Source organism: Oculina patagonica, chromosome 4 (assembly GCF_052425735.1).
Source record: "Oculina patagonica isolate OP01 chromosome 4, crgOcupat, whole genome shotgun sequence".
Classification (NCBI taxonomy): Eukaryota; Metazoa; Cnidaria; class Anthozoa; order Scleractinia; family Oculinidae; genus Oculina; species Oculina patagonica.
In genome coordinates this window covers 48,590,870-48,613,437 of record NC_135761.1, presented here as the reverse complement: position 1 = coordinate 48,613,437, position 22,568 = coordinate 48,590,870, and the positions used below count along the sequence as shown (strand labels likewise).

Below are 22,568 nucleotides of genomic sequence, written 5' to 3'. Positions count from 1 at the left end.
AAGGGGTAAAATGGAAACTGGGATTTGGGCAAATATTTACTGGGAAAATGGGATGTCACTGGAACTGGGAATCACAAACGAATAAACAACCTAGAACTGTGAATGGAATTTGGAAAATCGGGAAAACCATTGGCTGAGAAATGGGATTTGGGCAAAATTTGGGCTGGGAAATGGGATCTCTTCAGGACTCTCTTTGGTCCGCGCATCCCCTCTGTGAAAGAAACACAAACTGAATAAATGCATGGGAACTGAAATGTGACCAGTTCGCGCCATTGGACGGCGCGGAGGCCCTGGGACCCACTGCTGAATTCCAAAATGGCGGACGAAGACGAAGTAGAAGTTCGAGGGATAAAAAGACCTCTTGTGGAGAATTACAGCGACGATGACGAAGAAGAGGAGGCTAGAAAGAAAGAAGGTGACAATTAGATTAATCGAGATTCCATCTTAGTCAGAAAAGCATTTCCATTATACTCATTTTAGTGTAAATATTGCATGTGCATGTTGTGAATGTGGTAAACAAATGGCCCCCGTGTTAAAGAATTTTACTCTAGAAGCTCAATTGACATACATGCTTGTTTTGTGTAGTCTCTGACTATCTAACGAAGTAATTTTATCCTGCATTCTGGGCACACACGTTTCCCCACAAGCCGGTCTTTGCTTCATGTTTTCATTGGTCTATTTTGTTGTAAATTTTGCTCTGTTGTTGTAAATTGTCCATGAGGTCTTGTGAATTGAATTTTGACTTTCAATTTCTTCTCACGTTTTTCCAATATTCAGTACACAAGTATGTTTATTATTGATTGCAATATTACAGCACACTTTGGATGACTTATAATTATGGATGAGAGTATATTGTCCTCCATATATATAAGCAATCTTAATAAACCCATTTGTTCTCACACAAACCGCAAGACTAGCTAAGAAAAAAATGATTTTTATCTTTCTTATAGAGCACAGTGCTTATCAGAGTCGGCATTGTCCATATCTTGACACAATAGACAGGTATATATGGAACTGAACACGTAATCGGTAATTCCCAAGTGGTCTTAAGTGATACTCTTTGATAAAACACCCTGGGGAGGGGGGGGGGGGGGGGGGGGGTACTCCCTATTTATTACACGACTAAGGCGGTCCGAGGGCCAATAACTGAATCAGCCAATCAGATTACTAATTTCCGGTCCCGCGAGGGCCGATATTTTCCAAGTATCGGACCGGGTTTTGTCCCGGATGTCCCGCGCTTTCCGCGGTAGGGATTTGCGATTTTGTTTTGCAATTTTTTCGGAGTTTTTATTGCTTTGAAAATGAAATGACAAAACAGAAAAATAACTTCTTTTGCGCGGAAGTTGCGCAATTTTTCAGGACATCTCCGGGAAGCAATTCTCACTCACAAAGTTCCAGTCGTGTTTTTTTCGGACGTACGGCGATATTGGCCCTCTCTTGTCGCTCGCTGCGCTCGTTCCGTACTGTCAGACCTCGGGCCAATTTCGCCCAGTCGGCGCGTGGTTAATAAGATATATATATGGGATAGTTCCATCCAAAAGGGATATCATTTCAAGGCTGGATGTACAGGAATTTAGAGGAAGGGTAGGGAAAGGTCATTTAGGTCTTAAAATTGGTTGTTCAAAAATACCCCAAACAGTATTTTAAGAGTGGTAGCTGGTACATTTACCTATAGTTTTCTCATTGTGTCATGAGCTTTATCTCTCACTTGTCCTCTTTGCTGTGAGTGATGGTCTTTTGCCCCCGCCTGGCTTTCCTGTTCCTGGTGGTATCTCCTTATTGTTACTTATTTTCGCAGGACTTAATTTTCGCGATTTTCGCAATTATTTGCAAAAAATCATGAAATTTAAAACCCGCAAAAATTTATTTCAAACATTTTCTATTGTATTTTTTATGTTAATTACGTATTCTTTAGCCAAATCGCGAAATTTAAGTCCCGCAAAATATACTTGTTCGATTTTCGCGAAATTAAGTTTCCGCGAAAATAAGTAACAATAAGGTATATAGTTTGTTACAATCAATCAACGTTACGAACAGTTTACTACAGAATTATATTGGTACAGTCGTCAAACTTGTTCTTCTTTCAGTTGTTACAAAGGAACAAGTCAAACTGTTTTAAGTTTTGTTTTGTTGTATGGTTTTGTTCAGTGTTATTGGAAAGTATTGCTTTGGAAAATTAAAATCAGTTGTGCCAATTTTAAGACTTACTGTTTGTTAATGCAGACCAATATTTTGACAATTTTCGCGAAATTTAGTTCCTTTTAACGTATTTTTTTGGCCAAATCGCGAAATTTAAGTTCCCTGAAATACGCCCATTCCATTTTCGCGAAATTAAGTGCTGGCGAAAATAAGTAACAATAAGGTATCTTGGGTCGAACGCACTCCCCTAATCTCTGTTTACTACAAGTTTAGTATATAAAATGATGGCTCTCAATGTTTAAAAGTTGAATAGAAAATCTATAGTCTATAGTATTTATTATTTTTTCCCAACAGGCATGTGCTTGACTTTGATTTTGAGAAGCTGTGTTCTGTTTCATTGTCTCACATCAATGTCTATGCCTGCTTGGTGTGTGGAAAGTACTTCCAAGGTAAGGATATAGGTTAAGATTGAGTTAATGAAGTAAAAAATGATCAGACCACAATAACACAGTTTTCTTCTGTACCCATAGGCCGGGGTCGTCGCTCTCATGCCTATACACACAGTGTACAAGTCGATCATCATGTGTTTTTAAATCTCCGTACACTGAAGGTAACTTTTACATGTTATTATTTATCATTATTGTTAGTAGTAAAAGTGTGAGGACAAAGCATAATACCAGTAGTCCATGCAAACATTGAGAAATGTACCAAGTATGATAAGCACACAGGACAAAATAGTTTGATCCTTGTGCTTATAGCTTGTGTTTATCCATATTTTTATGGACTCTTGTGTTATGTGCATTTCCCTTGTAGAAACCAGGCTTTAATGATATCTTGGATTCTTAAGTCCAGATGATATTTGAGTTTGAGGTAATCAAGGTTCACCTGTGGTTAGAAGCCTTGATTTCAGCTCAGTTTGTTATCCTACTGCACATTTGAATATCACACAAACTCTGCTTAATCAACGGTTGCATTTTTTGTTGCAATCAACCTTCCTAGCATACTTTTCATGACTCAAAAGTTCATTTCAATTGGCTTTAAAGATCCTGTCCATGGGTTGTAATTAGTAGATTTTACAAGGTTCGTTCTTTATTGACGGCAATGAAAAATGAATTATTAGTAAGGTAATGAATGCAGAGTTCACATTGTACTGAAAATCACAGTAAAGCTACAGTTTGATACATTAATGACGATTGTTTCGTTTTCAGTTCTACTGTTTACCTGATAACTATGAAGTCATTGACTCCTCTTTAGATGACATCAAGGTGAATTATTTTGTTATTAAAATTTTGAAGTGGAGATTTACACCCGCTTAAATATGTCAAAAAAAAACAATAATGAGTTGAAGAGAACGGGTCTTATTAGAATATTTGCATAGCCAAGTTTCTTTTGCAAGTTTATGTACCTCGTTTTGCTTTGCAGAAAAGAGAAAACATTAGGAGAGTTAATTTCGATTTTTGTTTTGTTTTCCAGTATGTGTTAAATCCAACATTCACCAAAGATGACATCACTCAGTTAGATAAGTCAGCAAAGCTGTCAAGAGCATTTGATGGAACAACTTATTTACCTGGTAAATACAGGCTTCATAAAATAATAATTTTAATTATTTAATTCTGTTGTGTTGCTGGTTAAAAAAATGTATCTTACAGGAGATATATCTGTGTTACATTTTCTATACATTTTATCTCTCAGTAAACACTAAATGAACTTTGAATGCAGACATATAGTGGGGGGGGGGGGGGGAATTATATAATTCATGTAGCAACTGTGTGCTGCATTCTCATCCACTGGGACTTGCAAATAAACATTTTATGTATTAAAATTTTTATCTCTCAGTAAATATCACTAATCAAAACAAACTTTGAATGCAGACATATAGCAACTTCAATCTTTTTTTTAGTGATGATGACAGACAATGTTCATTGTTGAATAGTCAGACTATTAACAGAAAAACTAAATGTACATTGTGTCTATCTTTTCCAGGTATTGTTGGACTGAATAACATCAAAGCAAATGATTACTTGAATGTAGTCCTGCAGGTGAGGAATAGCCCATTTCCGAGTTCTCACATTTTAGAGATCTTGTTCGGAAATCAACTCATCAGATCGAGGCTAAGTGCATTGCGTCCCATCAAACATGGAGGCTTTGAGTGAAAAAACAACATGCAGTGAAAATTTCTCAAAATTAAAGGTTGATAAATTGAAAAAATATTTGCAAGAGAGAGGTATACAATTAAGCGATGGTGGCAAAGGAAAATAGAAAGCTGAACTGCTTGATTTATGCCAGAAAGCAGCGGCAATGAAGCGGAGGAAACTGGATGATTCTGCCGAAGACTGCACATAGCTACTGGAGGACAAATTGCAAACAAGTGAAGGGAAGTTGCCAGACCCTAAAACGTTGAGCGTTTGGACCCACAACTTCTTGAAAATTCCAGAGTTCACGTTCGGAAGCCTTTACAGTTATTTGGTAGGTAAAGAAGATTATTCACCTGAAATTCTTCGTTCGTTCAAAAGTCTTCTTGGCTTACGGTTGTTTCGTGATGGCCACGTTCAGCTTTTTGTTTTCCTTTGCTACCATCGCTTAATAATTATTGTATACCTCTCTCGCAAACAATTTTTCAATTTATCGACCTTTAATTTCGAGAAATCTTCACTGCATTTTTTTTTTTCACTCGAGGCCTCCATGTTTGATGGGATACAATACACTTAGGGCCTGTTTACATGATTCCGGAATGACTTTCATTCCGGAACGAGTTAATTCCATCCCCATACATTTCTTTGTATCTGTTTACATGATACCGAGACGAAAGTCAAGTCATTCCGGAATGAGTTCATTCCGGTTTTCATTCCGGAATGAAAGTTTCGTTCCGGAATGACATTTCATTCTGGTATCATGTAAACGCAGAACGAATTTCGTTCCGAGATGAAATCGCAACTCATGAAACCACATATGGACTCCACAGTTTGAATTCAGAGCGAAAAAACGTAATAGCATTTACTGTTTAGCCCAAAGAAGCAGCTCTATGGTCAAATTACTCGTTAAAATTACAGATACGGCCATTAATGGGCGCAAAAACATGTTTGCGCGAAACATGCGCCATCTTGTTTTGATCTCGCGCGAAACATGCGCCACTTTGTTTTGATCTCGCGCGAAAACCGCGCACGTGGAAATGCCTTTGATTAAACCCGTCGACTCTGTCATGTAAATGCAGAACCAACTTCATTCCGGAATGAGTTTCGTTCCAGAATGAAAGTCATTCCGGAATCATGTAAACAGGCCCTTAGCCTTGATCTCATCTCTAAAATGCCAGAACTCGGAAATGAGCTATTGTGTGACTTCAAACCATAATAAACAATTCCTTATTTGTTTGAAACAGTTTATGCCCGGTGCGTTCACAACATTTGCAGACTGCAAACTACAGACTTGCAGACTTTTCACTTTGGTTAGCCTAGTACGCACTCCAGTTAGCCCGAATAGCACTTTGGTTAGCCCGTTTACGGTTAGCTTTCAATAATGGTAATGGTAACACAGTATACTCTCTTAGTCTGCAAATATCAGACACCGGTTTATGCTTGACTTTTCAGCATCTGACTGGTGTACGGAGGGTCATAGGTTGCACTTCTGTCAAAAGAACTTTTTTCTGTGTAGCTGGTATCATGTGCTGGTATCAAATTTTCCTCATTGTTTTAGTATCAGTCTGTACAAAATCAACTCTGTCAAGCAAGCAAGCCATGTGACTAATCTTAGAGAAACTTGTCAACTAGGAGATATTGACTACTGTCAAATTCGCACACCTCACATTCAGTATAGCACATAACATTCATTTGTGAGTCAGAATTCATATTTTCCTTTAAAGGGCTAAAATTAATATCCCCTTGTTTCTTTCTGCAGGCATTGGCATTCATTCCTCCCATCCGTGATTTTTTCCTCAGAGAGGAAAACTACCAAAACATCAAACGTCCTCCTGGAGATATTATGTTTCCATTAGGTAGGAAAATGAGCCCATTCAATGTATAGTTTATTGCTACATGTATAGGTAAAGGTATGCCAAGTCTGCGTTTGAGCCTAGTGGCCCATTCACAGCGGTCAAACGCAAAAATTGACTTCACATCCGGTCTTCACCGCCTCGAACTTTTGACGCGAAAGTGGGCAAACTTTTGTAAGAAATTATTGTTAAAGAAATAGTACGGTGAAAGAACAGTTCAAGCTGGGACACTCAGTGGAGATGAATTATCAAATTTCCAATCCATAAGCGGCGTATAAACCTTAACTTTCCAGGGACGACGTTAACTTTTGGCTTTAAAGCGAAAGTTTTCGGAAAATTTAAGACTTTGTATGGAAAATTTTGGCGGGAATAACACAGAAACTGTGCACGCGCGCTGCGTTTGCCCGCTGTGTGAGTGGCCCATCAGGCTAGACTGTATTCTGGTTTCCATGTAACATTACAGTAACATTACTGTAAGTGACAGAGTATTTCTTTCCCCCCCTCAGGATGGACTGGATGCGAGTCCATCTTAAATTTGTCGGGTACCCATTATGAACACAACAACACAGTGATTATTAGTTTATTTAGGTTTGTTGACCTGTCAGTAGTATTTCTGTTTAATTGTGCTTCCTTGTGCTTCTTGCCACGTGCAGTCAACAGGTTTGGGGAACTAATAAGGAAAATCTGGAATCCACGCAACTTTAAAGCCCATGTCAGCCCTCACGAGATGTTACAGGTAAATAAACCATTATATTAAGCTTTAGTAGAGGAAGAACAGATATTAAATGATTGTCTGCATTGGAATATGGTTCCCCTTTCATGGTCCTGTGGTTCTTGCCAAGAATTTAACAGAAAGGTGCCCAAAAATTTGACCACTTTTGATTAATTTATATTCAAATTCGTTTATACAGATTTAATCCAATCAGAAGCCAACTGGAAACTTTTCTCAGCTTCTATTTGGCTGATTGCTATTCAAAAGAATGCCAATTAATCAAAAGTGGTCACTTGTTTGGGCTTCTGTGTTGTAAACTGTTCCAGTTGGAGAGATTACGTTGTTGTATTTCTTGCAGTTGTAAAGATTAACTTGCTCTTCTTTTTTAGGCAGTAGTTCTATGCAGTAAGAAGAGATTTCAATTCACTGAACAAGGTAAAGTTCATTATTCTACAACAGCTCAACAGTATAAATTATCTGTTAAAGACAGCCTTAATGTAGTTTAGCGTTAAGTGCCTATGTCACTCAAAAACAAGCTCAGGCACTGTTTTCACGGACGCGGTTCCATTTGTAACCGCATCGCTTTCGATGCAAGGGTTACGCCTGTCGTTTACAAGGCGGCGCCAATTGAGACACAACTAAAACCGTATTGTTTTGAAAACGCTCCCAAAAGTGGAGCGTTTTCAAAACAATACGGTTTCATTGGTTGTGTAAATGGCAAAACCACATCGATTTGAAAACGGTCAAGTGTTTTGCCACAAATTGACTGGATCACGAAGAGTAAACATGACAAACCTATCACAGAGTGCAGCCCTTGCTTATACAATCACGTTCGAAAACACTTGGAAAATGGTAGGATATGTTTCGTGTAAACACTTCGAAACCGTGTTGTTTTCGATGCGGTTTTGAGGTCATGAAACCGTGTTGATTAATAACCGCGTCCGTGTAGCTTGCCTCAGTGACCTCATTTTGTAAAACCGAATTCTGATCAGCATGTTAAAAATACTATAAAGTTTAAAATAACTTTCCAAAGTTTTTTCAAAGATTTGATATGATATGTTGTGGTCTCTGCATAGTTCTTCATTTCATATTTATTTATTAGGTGACCCTGTTGAGTTTTTGTCTTGGTTCCTGAATTCCCTTCACACGACTCTTGGTGGCACAAAGAAAGCAACAAGCAGTAAGTAATGAAGAACATGGAACCCAACCTTATGGCTACCCTGTCTATACAGGGAGGTAAAGCAGTGATAGATTTTCTAGGTTGCTTATCAGACAGGTTGGAGCCAATGTATGCTAGCTGAAGGCCTTTTTCAGTGGCATTACTTTATGTAAAGCCACTGGCAAATTAAAATTTACCAGCAAAATGTCCAGAAATGTTACTTGTCCTTTAGGCAAGTGATCAATAAAACCCACTACCCTGAACAGAAAATTCATTAGCTTCAGGCAACCATCTCAGGACTATCTTTGCATGCTGCCAATGTAGTCTTCTAATAGTGTTTTAATTGATCTTTTGCACTGAAAATGTATTTTATTTTCTTTAAATATTATTGTTACCTGGTACCTTAACATAGACATGTTAACAAGTTCTCATTATTTTAACTTAAGGTGCCATTTACAAAACATTTCAAGGCAAGATGAGAATCACTGCTCGAAAACTTCCTCAAACAGAGGTATGTGAATAAGAAATCCAATATTAACTGTTATTATACATTGTAGTCACTATCTGTCTTCTCATTGGCTAGGAGCCTACAGCTTATTCTGGGAATCAGGGCAACCTTCACATTATATTATTCACTACCGGTAGTCTGCTAGCAGATTAGTGAATAATCTGTAGGTTAGGCACACAATGCACGATTTCCAGAGCAATTTTGAGTTCACGTTTAGTGCGTAGCATCTTGCACACAGCGAGGTAAAAACATGGCTCGTCAATTCGCTTCGTGAACTGAGCAAGAAATTAAAAAATTGCCCTTGATTATTCAGGATATCACAAATTAAAATCTCTTCCGATAATAATTTAATTTTGTTTATTAGCATATTATGTTAGAATCTGTTTTCTGGAACCTCTAAGGGAAACAAAAAAAAATATTAATAATTGGTTTGAGAAATGTAGCAGACAAAATGTGTTTAAGGAACCTGTGGGTAAAATTATAGAGTTTTTTGACTGAGGGAAGAGTAACCTCTTTTGGTTTGAGAAATTTGGATTCCACTATTTATTGATAATGTTGCAGTTAATTTTTGATCTCAGTTAATTTTAAATTTTACCTAGTTAATTTTTTCTAACTAGTTAATTTTTTATACTAGGTAAATAATAGGGTTAGGTATGGGTTGGAGTCATATATTTTTAAAAAATAGTGGTTCATCCAACATTTCCTACGTGGCAAAGTGGTAAGGGGTTGGACAGCAAATCCAGAGGTCAAGAGTTCAAATCCAGTGCAGGTTAGTAAAAAGAAAAAAAAAATAGATGATAGTACTTAGAGGAGGGGGATAATATTAATAGCAGATAGTAAGGGGGTGTTAGTAAAGATGGGGGGCAGGGTAATGAGACATCAAGGGAGGGGAGGTGTATTACTTTTTCTACTGATTAACCTAGAATATGAAAAAAACAGTTAGAAAAAATACTAACTAGTTAAAAAAAAATTAACTGAGATCAAAAATTAACTGCAACAATAATAATCTATTAATTCTAGCTTGATTTTGTGCATCTGCTCTAGAATGATGAAGAAGTTAAAAAGGTTGTAGATGAAGAGGAATACAAAGGTAAGCACAACACACATGAATTTATTTTAATTCATTAAAGGCATGGGGAAACAGTTAACGTAGGGCCTCTTTTCATGAGAGTTTTCGTCCCGGGATGACTTTTGTCCCAGGATGAATTCATCTCGGTCATTTTCTTGTTGCTGTCTACATGATAATACATGATTTCGTCCCAGGATGAACTCATCCCGGGACGATTTCATCCCTGTCCTGAGCACCGGTATGAAATGTCATCCCAGGATGAAACGTGACGAAAAACGCCATGTAAACAGTCTTTCCGGGATGAAATATAATGTAATGTAAGCACGGGGCGAGATGAGTTCAACTCAGGCGGGAGGACTTACGTCCCGGCATCCCGGGATGAACACGCTCATATAAAATGAAAAGTTTTTCATCCCGGGCCGAAATTCATCCCGGGATGAAACTCATCCCGGCTCTCATGTAAAGAGGCCCTTAAAGTTTGTTTCCTGAGAAGCTCAATGTTTTCCCAGCAAAACAAAGGGAAACAGTGAGGTTTGAGAGAAATAGAATTATCATGTTTCTCTTTGGACCAGTCATTAAAGTGCCTATGAAATGAAATTTTCAGTCCCTTTTTTATTGCAGAAAATGAAAGTACGCGTTCCACTGATTCTTAATTTTCCAGTTTAAGCTATATTGAAGCACAGGGTCTACTAGTTTTCTTGGCGCTGCTAAAACATGCAAATTAGATCTCTTGTCATCATAAGGTGTGTAGTCATGTGTAACAATGCACTGTTACCCTCTGACATGATGATGATGATCATCATCATCATCATCATCATTTATTTGCCACTTCAGAATAACAAATACAAATTAAAATAACTTAAAAAGATAGGACGAGGAGACCCCCAAGAAACCACAAGGCTTATGGGGGAGGCCACCTCGGGTTAGCAATAAGTTTGTAATTTCGCTGTGAATGTGCAGCTAGGCCAATTTCAGACTCATTTTATTAGAAATTATGATATAGATTTAGCAGTGTTGACCACTCAGAGATTTTTGGTGGGTAGCAAACTCTAATGCTTCCATCAATCATAATTCTGGCCACAGCCAACACACCTTGAAAAACAGAAACAAACAAAATGGATCAAAATCTACCAATCACAACTGACAAGCGTGACCTTTTGAATCAGTTGAATTGATCTTCAGTCTGTTTCCTGAGAAGATGGCTGATGGTAGCAAAATGTGTAACCGTTGACTTGAGCAGAGTTTGCGTGTAATTGAAGAGCGCAGTTAACCAAAAAACGTGACATATATATACCAGTAGTTTGAAACTGGTGCAAGGCCTGGAACTGTTTTAATGGAAAAGCACATTTTCCATTTGGAAAATCTGGTTGGTGATTTTGGAGAACCTTAAAAGGCATTCAATTTTTTCCAGTTGAACAATTGATTAAACATACTGCATTGCCAACTTTATGTGTACTGTAAGTATATTGCCAACCACAGGCTGGGTATAAAATTGCATGCCCTTGCACATGAAAATGCTTCAGAAAGTTACCAGTATATGGGATTTTTTGTTTTGTTTGTTAATTTTAGAGAAGACAAGTGACTCTCCGTACATGTACCTGATGTTGGATATTCCACCATCACCTCTATACAAGGTAATAATACACAACTGTTTTACTACTATAAGGTCTGTAAAACATGCACATGGTTACAGTGCGACGCGCCTTACCGTGGCCACCCAATTAACTTTTTTACAAGTTTTATCTTGTAATATTTTACGTTTTCACTCCGTTTGTTGACCAATACGACGTAACAGCTATCTATTTGACCATATTCAACTTTGCAAGGAGGCGTCTTCGTCAAACAGATAATAATATTACGAGAGCACACTTGTAAAAAAGTTAGTTGGGTGGCCACGGTGAGGCGCGTCACACAGTAAATACATTCTTCTGTTATAACATGGAGATGCTTGTCAGGTCTATGTTCAAAAGGCATAAAGGCTTTAGACAGTTTTGGAAAAGGCATCAAAAGTGTTCAATTGGTCTAAATTGGTCAAAAATGGGTCAAGTCTGTGTTTGAGCCTTGTGGCCCATCAGACCAGAGCTTATCATTGTTTTCAGAGCATTTAATTACTTGGGGTATGGATTAAATCTGGTAACTACTGGTTTTTAGACACCTTGGTGGAGAGAAACCTAAGAAATACTGACCGTATTTATTCGATTAAGCGCCCTGGGCGCTTTTTTAATTTTTGGACCTTGAGAGTGGGCGCTTATTCGAGGCTGGGCGCTTATTAAATTTTCGCGATTTTCAACAAAAAGAAGTCTATTTTTGTAACAAAACAAAGCAAAATTTTGACTGTTCATTGAAAGTTTTTGAAAAATAGTAAGAAAACTCCGTCATGAGGAAAGTCTTCTTAGTAGTACTTAGTCACTTTCAATAATCAATACTCCTCTTGTGCACTTCAGTTTCTTGAAGGGTGAGGGGTGGGTGCTTATTCGAGGCTGGGCGCTTATTAACTTTTCATAACTTCAGGGTGGGCGCTTATTCGAGGTTGGGCACTTAATCCAATAAATACGGTAAGTGTCTTGTCTACAAACACAATGCAATGACCCTGGCTAGGGCTTGAAGCCAGTTCGCTCAATCCCACGCCAAGTGCAATGACCATTAGGCTACCATGCCTCCTTCTACTGTAATTTTATAATTTTATTATGTCAAGATGATTTATTTTATTTGTCACCTTGGTATCATCACTGGTCGGTGTGATTTGCAAATTATGTTGGTAATGCATGTCAATGCTTCCTTTCATGGTTGCAGTCAAGACTTAAGTTCAATTCAAAGCAGTATTGTTAAGTGAGGGGCACTTTTAATAAGTTAACTTAGTTTGTTTTCATATGTATCTTCTCTTTAGGATGAATACCAACAAAACATTATTCCTCAGGTTTGTATCAAATGTTACTTGTATGAAATGTTTTGCAAACCCTTCATATATATGAAGTAGTTCAGGTTTGTGAAACTGATCATTCCAGAAGACCTCTTCTTTATAATGCATGACTCAAACCAGCACCTCAGTATATCAAAACAAATGCATGCACTCCCACAAAACAAACATGATTGCTGAATTTAACAATGATCTAGAGAGAGTTTTGTCTAAGACGTTCAGTTTGTGGTCAGCCATAGGAAGATTTAAGCAACTTAAGGTTTGCATGCACAGTGACAATAAAAACAAATCACTTATTGATGGTGTTTCAATGTTTCGAACATCATAATCAAGTCAAAATTGTGATTGAGTGTTTAAGATAAAAAATGATGTGCATTATTTGATTAGCTTGGTGCGAATCATTGTCGGACTGTGCATTCAATGACAGGTTATTTGTTAAGAACTAATACAAGGAGCATTTCACAGATTGAGCATTCAAATTTATTTCTGCACTTTTAAAGTGCCAAAAAGTTTGAGATAACTCTTGCAGCATTTGTTTTAGTTTTTGTCATCAAATTTCATCAGTAGAAAGATTGGTAGAACTTATTTATAGTGTTATGTCATCAATTCTTCAAGCAAAGATAATTTGTTTGCAACTGTTACTATTTTGTTTTATGACAGGTGCCATTGATCCAACTTTTAAGCAAGTTTGATGGGAAAACAGAAAAGGTTTGTTCGATAACAATTATAAATTTTATTGAGCCAAAGATTTTCTTTTGCAGCGCATTGGTTCAGCAACAAGCCGTGCAAATGCGAACACATGATCAGTCAAAATACTCAGTACGTGCCACCTAGTATTTGAGAATAGTTTTGATTAATGGCATTACGTTTATATAAACTATTCTTGAATACTTTGAGGCACGTGCTTACTCTTAAATTTGGAATCTGACTACCAAATTTTGTTTCAATACTTTCAATTGAACCTGTCCTTGTGGATTTTCACTGTTCATAGATGCAATGTCTCTGATTTTAAACTTAATTAATTTTATAGATGCTTCACTGACATCCTATGAACCTGGCATAATCTACGGGTCTGCATATATGAATCTTGTTAGAAAGTTAATATTACTGAGCTGTGCTTTATTTTGACAAACCTGTAGGGCAAGTGAAAGTAAAAACAACAAGTTAAAATTACAGTAAGGTTGTAACAGTCTGCCAATCGACCTCTTGCTTTAGGAATACAAAACATACAAGGAAACCTTTGTCAAGAAATTTGAGCTCACAAAACTACCAAAGTACCTCATAATGTGTATCAAGGTTTGTATAATATTTTTAATTTGTTCATTCATGGCTTAATAAGCAGCCAATCTGAAATTATTTTGTTTATATTGCGATAGGAACTTTGAACAACTAAACCTAGGCAGTGCTCTTCTGAGTTTCTGATGGAATGTCCTGTTCTCCATGCAATGCTTATTTGCCAATTTCTACACTGGGGGGAAGGGGTGGGACTCCCATATGAAAGGGGTGTGGATGCTCGTTGGAAACTTTAGAAAGGACCCCTTAAAGAGACCAACCTGGGCATGGCTGAATACCAAAATACAAAAAATTGCACTTATGTCCAGGATTGAACGCAAGTATTGTTTAATGGGCACTTCATGTTCGACTAGTTATGTTATTTGACATTTCCATATTACTTCATATTTGACAGATTTTGGTGTGTTTCGGTGAACTCTTATGAATGAGGACACTTTGTGATGCCTGTTATGAGGAACGTGCATCTCATTAACGTTCAATCCTGGACATATCTGTTTTTTTTTTGGCCTTGTTTTTTTTTGCCTGTCCTTGTTTTTTTTTGACATTTTAAAATTAATTTATATTTTGTATATTTCTTCGTGTGGACCCTTAATAGACCTTGATGCTAAAATTATTCATTTTGCCTGGAACACCCAAAATGAGACCAAAACTCCAAAATTTACACCCCTGAGTGAGACAACAAACATCCCCACCCCTTTCATATGGGAGCCCCTCCCTGGGACTACATCCATTTCCAGAGAGTTCAGTGGCAGCTCTCACAAGAAGACCTTGCGGGAACTTAATTTCGTGACAATGGAACAGGCACATTTTGCAGGACTTAATTTTCCCCATTTTGCCCAAGATATGTAATTGACATAAAAAATACAATAAAAACATTGAAATATTTTTTTGCGTGTCTTTAATTTCGCGATTTTTTTGGAAATTGCGCAAATTAAGACCCGCGAAAATAAGTAACAATAAGGTTATGGGTTAGGGACACTAAGTAACTGTGGGTGTTTGTATCAATATCATAAAATTAATTATCTCAATTTGGTTATTACCGGTATAACATTATTTTGTTTTAATTTTAAATGTTTTGTTTTTTTGTGCAGAGATTTACAAAAAATATGTTCTTTAAGGAGAAAAATCCTACTATTGTAAACTTTCCAGTCAAGTAAGTAGAAAATGATTTTATTTGCAGAACTTATAAACTGTTTGCCGAGAGTCCCTTTGAATTCACTCCTAAACTTATCTCCTTGTAAGCCATAAAACCTGTTTTGCCTGTTTTCAAATTAAAGTGATTGGATGGTGACAAATTTGACAATCATGTGATTTATGGAATCTCAAGGAGTAACTTCAAGGTGCATTCTTTTCTGCCACACTTTTTTGAATCTGCAACTAAAACCAACAGTACCTGTCCAGAGCAGTATGAAAAAGCCATTTCAACAGACTTCTGGGATCAATAGTATTGTCATCACTAGAAGTGAAACCCCAACGGTATGTCCTTTAACAGGCCATAAAGGTTGGTCATATAAATGGGTGGTTCTATTTACAGTGTAGATTCATATTCATAATCTAGTTAGTATTCCCTTTTAGCTGGTGTCGTGACAGGTGCAATTCAATTCTGACTCTTCATTGACAACTTACAGTCGAAGCTCTCGTAAGCGGACACCCTCGGGATGCGAAAAAAGTGTCCGTAACTGGAGCTGGCCGCTTACGAGAATGGTTCTCGAAAGCGGCCACTAGAGGTGTAGGGGATAGATGGCCGCTTACGGGAGCTTGTCCAGCTAACAACAACGGGACAGACATGAATAACGACAAAACAAACACTGAAATATGGTACTGTAATTACTGTAAAATCTTTATGACGAACGCTGATGTGAGGTCGATTGATAAAAACAAGATACAGATATTTTTTTGAGGTGTCCGCTTACGGGAGCTTAGAAACAAAGAAAAAGTCTAAGTTGTAATCGCTGAAAGTGTCCGCGGCCGCTTACGGGAATGTCCACTTACGAGAATGTAAAAATACAGAGTTTGTATGGGAGTTAAAACAGGGTTTCAAACAAGGCGGCCGTAAGTAGAGCTGTCCGCCTACGAGAGTGTCCGTTAAGGGAGCTTTGACTGTATGCCAAATGGTTATAAATTTAGTTATTGCTAAATGCATTGATCATACTTGGAACTCTTCCCTTGTGTGGTAGGTTCATAACAAATCACTAATCATTATTCCCAGGGGTGTGGACATGGCAGAGTTCCTGGTGTCAGACCCTGCTGTACAAGACGCACATCCTCACACCCAGTATGATCTTATAGCAAACATTTGTCATGAAGGAGAACCAGGCAAAGGTAGGTTAATGCATTTTCTTCTTACAAGATTGGTAAATGTGAGACTTTGCAAGAATGCAAGACTGATATCTTTTCTGCGAGCCTGAGTCCTTTTTTTAGCCCTGCAAAAGAAATCGAAACTCCAAGAAGGCATCAAATAAAATTCGAGACAATGAGACCCCTGAAATTTGGCTAAAATTCTCCAAGAGTCGCCTTTTGTGAAGGACTATTCACCACCCCCTCCCAAGAACACAATATAGTGTCAGACTCTGGTGTGAGCTCAAACCCATAATACACCAACCATTTGCTTACTGTATGTCCCATTGCTTATTGCTTAATAACTTATAACAATTAATCTAATGACATGTGCTACTTAGGCTGGTTTTCACTAACAACAGATTGGGAGTTGTAAGGAGGACTTACGTCCCAGTGAAAATCGAAAATCAGAGTCAAAACTTGAATGGAATAGAATTGGAGTTGAGAGAATCAGCATGGTGCCATTTATTTCTAAATCCACTTATGACTGTTATTTATGATCCAGCGAAGATGAGATCATTGGAGTCACCCTTATAAATCGAATCTTTGTAACACAACACCGCACGTAAGCAAGAGTCACGTCCAAAGGTAATCTGATAGAGAGCTTGGGCCGCCTGTGAGCAGAACAACAAACATTCACTGTGCTAGTTTTTAGGACCTGCAAGAACTTCCTTTCTGCTTGCAAAATGCTTTACCACTCTGTTGTATTTCTCTCTTTTACAGGTGCTGGGAATTTCAAAGTCCACATTCTACATAAAGTAAGTTCCATTTGTGGTTTAAAATGCAATGTTTGCATTCTCTACTGTACAGAATTCAATGACAAAGTTTTAACAGACCTGCAAAATTTATTTATTGCGGTTTTCAGTGATATGTGAACTCTGAAATTCAATTCTCAATCACTGGCTTATGCTTTTTGCTGTCGTGAATCCTCTTAGCAGACCTCTCGAGAAACAGAAAATCTCTTCAACCGGGTCAAGAAGGTCCATCTTTCACTTGTGATTGGTAGATTTTGATCCATTTTATTTGTTTCTGTTTTTCATGGTTCATTGGCTGTCGCCATAATTATGATTGACAGCAGCAAAAAACACAATCATTAGTTGGATTTTGAATTTCAGAGTTTGCATTTCAATGAAAACTGCGATAACTAAAAATTAATGTGAAATTAAGTAATAGTGCGAATGATGGTGATGGATTTATGACAGAAACTGCCAGGCCAGACTGAAGTATCTCTTGTTCTTTATTTCAGGGAGCTAACAAGTGGTATGAGCTCCAAGATCTTCATGTGAAGGAAATCCTTCCTCAAGTGATAACTCTGTCTGATTCCTATATACAGGTTGGAGTCCTTCTGAGAGGAACCGTTAATTTTTAAAATTGAAACATTTATGGAGGTTAACGGTTTAATATTGTTGTTCCTATTCTAGATATACGAGTTACAGAAAGAGTAACTGACGTTCAAAAAAGCCCATGATGATAGGCTTACAGAACTTCAGCAACACTGTCTACATGTGGAAAATGTCTGCCCTTGTTGGGAAGGATGCCTTAGACCTGACACCTTCCAACGATTTTATGAGACATGCATTTCAGAGTCAAGACAAAGGCCAAATGAATAAAAACCGACAATAAAAGCATTTTAGAAATAATAATTGCTGTATTTCTTGTTTCAAATGGAAGAATGTTTTTCATTTACTTTTGTACAGCAATCTTCTAGAAGACTAGCCTGTTCCAGACATTCCATTAGTTGCGGACATACCTTATTACATGAAATTTTCGCGACACGTTAATTTCGCGATTTTGCGAAAATTTTGTATTTTGAATCACTTTAATTTTGCGTTTTTGAGTAAGACACAATTTACATTTTCTTTGCAATATATTTTGACATGCCTTTGAATTATATAAAACGACTTCATCGAAGGAACAATAACGTCAAAATTAACAAAAACGTAGGGGGGACTTAATCTCGGCAATACCTACAACAGAGCAGTTCTCACAATGTCTACAAGTGAGTAAATTGACGACAACATCCATTTACATTGATTACTGACATATGCGAGTCACTTAATATTCGCGTCATGTTATGTTCGCGACACTTATTGTTCGCGTCACTTTAATTTCGCGATTTTTTTAGAATCGCGAAATTCGCGAAATTAATGTGTCGCGAAAATTTCATGTAATAAGGTAGTTAGTAGAGAGAAGCGCAAAAAAAACACGAGCGAAAAAAAAAAATGGCAAGAGGACCGAGGCAAGCTGTTTTTTTGCACTGCTCCCCTATAGCGGAACAACTGGGACAGGCTAGGGGAGACTTTTTCTGGTGGTGTTGAAAAATGTGTCACATGACTTTGGATGGTAACAAAATGTCCAGGAAGATGAGATGAGAGTTTGTATCCACTGTCCCTTTTTAGGGAGGGTGCCTCATTGTGGATTTCAATGGCTTCTCTTATCCAACTCAAAATGCCATTCTCACTTGCAATGATGTGGTGTACAGTCAACTCTCTCTCTAAGACAGACACCGTCGGGACCGGCCCCAACTGTCTGTCTTAGAGAGGTGTCCGCCTTATAGAGTCAAGGTAATGTGACACCAGAAATTTTGAGACGATAAAGCTAAACGGCCATGCACAACGAATACACGTCTGTTTTAGTCGCTTACGTTAGCAAAACCTATTAAGTGGAACAAAAATCATATCAGAGATTCGACTTGTTTGTTGATAACAAATGGTGATACTTTAAGTAGAAAACTAAATCTACAAGTTTAAGCAGAGAAGTACTGCGTTTTAGCGGATTGTTTTTGGTAAATTTGGTATTCTAAAGGCGCTGACCTGCTATGCTATATGTCGATAACAAGCAAAAACAAAAGAAAGCGAAAACAGAGAAAGTCCAAATGGTCTCTAGCTCAAAGCGGTCCTGTTTATTATGAGAATTAAAAATTTCTGTATACTAAATCTAATAGATCCCTTCATATAAAAATAGTTTCTTTCGTTTATTCATTGTAGTGTTCCATTCTAACTGCGTGGAAGTATTTTGCTTTTGTTTTCTACATGGCAATTTCTTGTTTAGTTAAACTTGATTTCTGTTCTTGATTTCTGCACAAAACAGACAACAGTTTCTCATGGTCATATGATGGCATTAAGCGATACATGTAGTCATGACATCTCTTAAAAGTAAACCATTTACATGTAAAGAGATTTCTCCAACTTGTGTTGTAACCTAAGTATCAGTCTTACTACTTTTTACAAGACAAGGCAAATGAAAGAGATGCAGATGTCTAAACAAGACAAGATAACTCCAAAATAATATTTTATTTCATCTCTATAAAGTACTACAATAACAGTAGCAGTATCTGCATTATAAATCTGTACAATGTAAGCTTGATTCAACATATTTCTCAATAATCTCATTTTTAACTCGGAAAAAAGTTGTAGTGGGCAAAGTGAATTCACTTCTTCACTCGTTCCCTGTTAGACATATGCACGCAATGCGTGCAAGTGTTTTAAGGCCTCCAGAGAATTAGAAACTTTTCCGAGTTTAGTGGCTTATAGCCACTTTTAGTTATTCATATACGCTTTTCATATATGATTCATTTTTCATATATGCTTTCATGTATGCTTTCATTTTTCATATAACACCTTTAATGAATAAATAAATAATATACTCAATATAATAAACATCTGTTTTGTAACATAACTCGATATTTCCTCCACACGAAATTAACAAAAAATGAATTCTTGTGAGCAGTAAGCTTTTAACAAATTTACAAATGCATGATGAGCACTGAATAAGCTTACTTTGTGAAGCTTACATTGCCAGAAAAAATTATGTCTTGGTATTTACAATATTTAAAAAACACACAATATAAAAAGCAAACAAATTCAATATGAATAACACTTTCAATTGTCATTCCCACTTCAAAACACATTCTGGCCTTCCCACAGCATTGGGCAGGCAATGATAGAAAGCACTGTTTTAGTTACACTGAGATATGATAATAACTGCTGTTGATTTATTACGCTGCCCTTCCCTTCATTGCAATGGTGAGGCGATGATATAGTGCATCTCTGAGCCGCGCATCTAACCCATTGGCCCTGCCAAAACTGCTGACTACCTTTTTAAGATCTTCACCCTGTGAAAGAAAAAGGTTTAAACAGGAGATGATTTTTTGCCTAAAAATATGCACAGCTGGGATGCTGCATCACTGGTGCTAACAACAAAAGCAAGCTAGAACCACAGAAATTTACTACTACAAATTATTATTACTACAAATAAGAATTGTTTATTGAATAATTTGCCATGTGTAGACAAATTGATTTAGGCAAGCTACTGGTAATCTTTTTACAAGATCTCTTGTGGACAAAGCTGAAGGAGAAAAATTTTTTTGAGAAGATATATATATTTTTTTGATTGATTGTTTTTGTGTCCATGTTTTGTGCAAAACATAGTAAATGGTTTGAACCTAGGAGTATCGGTAGTTCGTACAGCGTGATCGTCTGGGTGAGAATAGTTCTGATAAGAACTGTTGTTGGTGACTGACGTTTCAACAACCTGAGAAGAAGTCATCTTCAGAGTCAAGGGAAGATGACTTCTGCTTAGGTTGTCGAAATGTCAGTCACCAAAAACAGTCCTAGTTTTCAGAACAACTTTCACCCCACAATCTGTACTAGAGTTTGACCAACCCCCACCCTCATATAGTTTTATGACATTTGAGAGTATTGCCAAATAAGGTAATGAACATGTGCGAGGATTTTCAGAAACTGAAGAGTCAGAAAACAGCAAGTTTACTGTGAGTTTTAGCGAGTTTATAGCTGTGAATAAACCAGGAAAACCGAGAGAAGCTGTGAGTTCTGTGTATCGTTTGAAGAACGTCTCAAATCACAGTTACTGTACCATATTTTCTCAATTAAACTTCCCCGGCGTTTATTTCAAACTTGGCTTGGTGGACCCGGAATTTATTTGAAGCCGGCGTTTAATCGGGGTCCGGCGTTTATTAACGGACTGCAACTTTCTGCCAATTTTTCAGATTGATTTATTGTTGCCGATCTTCAAGACCAAGGGGCAGTTTGTCAAGGCGGGACGATTTTTCTCTTCGTTCTGCCCTGAAAAACTGTCCCTGGGTATCCAAAGGTGATTATTTCGCAAAGGTACATTATTACGGATTGAATAGTTTATGTTGCAATCAAGATTTGTGACAAACAGAATATAATTACTTGTTAGCTTGACCTCAAATAAACGCCAGGACCTCAAACAAATGCCCCCGGCATTTATTTAAAAACTAGCAATTTTGGCCCGGCATTTATACGAGGCCGGCATTTAATTGGGGTCTGGCGTTTGATCGAGAAAATATGGTATATGAACTACCGGTTTGACCAGTCTTGCGAATAACCAGACTGAATTCATAGGTTAATATTTACCTCTCGAATGTTTAATTCTCGAATCTCACCATCCTGCCTGACAAATTCAAGCTTCACTTGTACCGTGGCCTCCGGGGTCGGTATTGAAGGTTTGCGCTCCGTTTCCCAGTCCTCTGTTGGAGAAACTTTAAAATAATTGTATGCAAGTTAAAATAGTGCATGATATATTTTCAAACAGTTCTTCGCATCGTGCAAACTTTTTAAGATTTTAAATAAAGCTCCCCCAAATAAGGCTCTTTCTCTATTATTAACCCCCGCCCCGAACTCAAAGCCCCCTGGGGGCTTATTAAATACAGCTTTTATGGTAAAGTAATCGCAGCTTACAAGGGATTTATTCCTTTGCAATTGTCTACAAAGCGGTTCAACAAGAAGCTCTTAAAAACCAAATTATTTCCATCAAACTGTTTAGCGACACAAAAGATGTTTACATGTAAGATTATACAAGCACAACATGAAAAGGACATTGTCATATTTCCCGCCATAACAATTCAGTGGGTGCAATCTTTTTGTGAATATTACAGCAAGGGAGCTATAAAAAGAAAAGGAAACAATGACGCTTTATTTTGTTTCAACCAACCTTTTGCCGCCGACGAAGGCTCGGTGCTTGCTTTCCCTCTCAAATGCGGCGGCACGTAAACTTGTTGGGCGGCTCTTCGAGGCCTCTCTCTTCGAGATGAATCGCTTATCTTGTTTTGCACTTTCAAAAGCCTTTGCTTTTTGTCATACTCGTCTCTGTCCACTTGATTCTTGATTATAACTTGCATAAAACCGTGTTCCATGTTTAATTTTGCCCGCGGGGTCGGACCTTCGCACTCTTCTGAAGACATGGTCGTTTGATAAACTGCAGGCACCTGAACTGCAGCAAACGCATGTGTGAGAGTTTTGTGTAACGACAGTCACGTTTCGTAACGTTTCGTATCCCTTGCGAAAGTTCTCGGCGGGGACCGAAGGGTAATCGATTCGACCGAGAGATAAAACGATAGCCCACCGACTGATGAATCGCTGCTCTGATTGGTCGAACTCCGTTGTCATCTTATTATGGTCTGTTGC

The 22,568-nt window shown here is 37.6% G+C and overlaps 2 protein-coding genes across 3 annotated transcripts; one reads left to right on the top strand and one right to left on the bottom strand.

Moving 5' to 3' along the window:
* Positions 1-305: 305 nt before the first annotated feature.
* Positions 306-17,762, top strand: LOC144652566 (ubiquitin carboxyl-terminal hydrolase 39-like). Its single transcript, XM_078512622.1, has 22 exons — positions 306-415; positions 951-1,002; positions 2,494-2,588; positions 2,670-2,749; positions 3,348-3,404; positions 3,613-3,709; positions 4,123-4,178; positions 6,031-6,127; positions 6,778-6,860; positions 7,226-7,271; positions 7,939-8,016; positions 8,442-8,506; positions 9,548-9,593; positions 11,142-11,206; positions 12,460-12,489; positions 13,150-13,197; positions 13,705-13,785; positions 14,874-14,935; positions 15,992-16,104; positions 16,843-16,877; positions 17,366-17,452; positions 17,541-17,762. Exons 1-22 carry the CDS (start codon positions 316-318, stop codon positions 17,562-17,564), a joined length of 1,497 nt encoding a protein of 498 aa, XP_078368748.1. The 5' UTR covers positions 306-315; the 3' UTR covers positions 17,565-17,762.
* A 1,631-nt stretch (positions 17,763-19,393) lies between these two features.
* LOC144652646 (UPF0561 protein C2orf68 homolog) lies at positions 19,394-22,400 on the bottom strand. 2 transcript variants are annotated; one of them, XR_013570569.1, is made up of 4 exons: positions 22,096-22,400; positions 21,519-21,643; positions 19,738-20,233; positions 19,394-19,706 (listed from the first exon to the last, which is right to left on the bottom strand). XR_013570569.1 is itself a non-coding variant. In XM_078512725.1 (3 exons), the coding sequence occupies exons 1-3, from the start codon at positions 22,343-22,345 to the stop codon at positions 20,117-20,119; spliced, it is 492 nt and encodes a 163-aa protein (XP_078368851.1). In that variant the 5' UTR covers positions 22,346-22,400; the 3' UTR covers positions 19,394-20,116. The 2 variants fall into 2 exon arrangements, 1 of the variants encoding a protein (XP_078368851.1); XM_078512725.1 differs by having other exon boundaries at positions 19,394-20,233.
* Positions 22,401-22,568: the final 168 nt, after the last annotated feature.